Source organism: Myotis davidii, unplaced genomic scaffold (genome assembly GCF_000327345.1).
Source record: "Myotis davidii unplaced genomic scaffold, ASM32734v1 scaffold3211, whole genome shotgun sequence".
In the NCBI taxonomy this organism is placed as follows: domain Eukaryota; kingdom Metazoa; phylum Chordata; class Mammalia; order Chiroptera; family Vespertilionidae; genus Myotis; species Myotis davidii.
Genome location: NW_006282526.1, coordinates 135,654 through 136,131, shown reverse-complemented (window position 1 = coordinate 136,131; position 478 = coordinate 135,654). Strand labels below are relative to the sequence as shown.

Sequence of the window (478 nt, the reverse complement as noted above, 5' to 3'; positions counted from 1 at the left end):
GGGGGAGGGGGCGGGGAGAGGACACTCCTGGCCCAAGCAACACCCAGAGAGCTCCCCCTGCCCCCCACTCACGGCAGCTGAAGGTCATGCAGCAGCCGCCCTCCTCCTGGATGGGGGCCAGCTCCTCTCCTGGCCCACATGCCGGGGTGCTCTGGGGGCAGGTGGTCGTGTTGCAGACTGCGGAGAGGTGGGTGCTGTTGGGGGGACCTCGCCCTCCCTACCCAGCTAGTTCCCAATGTAACGGGGTTCCCCATGTTGGAGCCAAAGAAGTACTTGTCCAGGGGGCTGACCACGCAATGTGGTCCTTCTGGGTTCCCCCTCCCTGGTCCTGCCCCAGGGCCTGGGCAGACCGTGGTCACCAGCCTCATTTTTAGGGGAAAATGAAGCCCCAGAGGCCGCCCCAGCGCAGGGGTCCAGCCAGGACGCCGTGGCCTCAGTGGCCTCCGCGCTGCAGGCCCTGCTGGCTGGTGTCTGTGCC

The 478-nt window shown here is 67.2% G+C and overlaps 1 protein-coding gene across 1 annotated transcript in view; it reads right to left on the bottom strand.

Annotated features, from left to right (window-relative positions):
* LOC102766465 (mucin-5B) overlaps positions 1-478 on the bottom strand; it is a 37,624-nt gene that overhangs the window by 4,677 nt on the left and 32,469 nt on the right. The window contains exon 32 of the mRNA XM_015560172.1: positions 62-217. Coding sequence (XP_015415658.1) covers positions 62-217 — 156 coding nt within the window. The remainder of the gene's footprint in view (positions 1-61; positions 218-478) is intronic.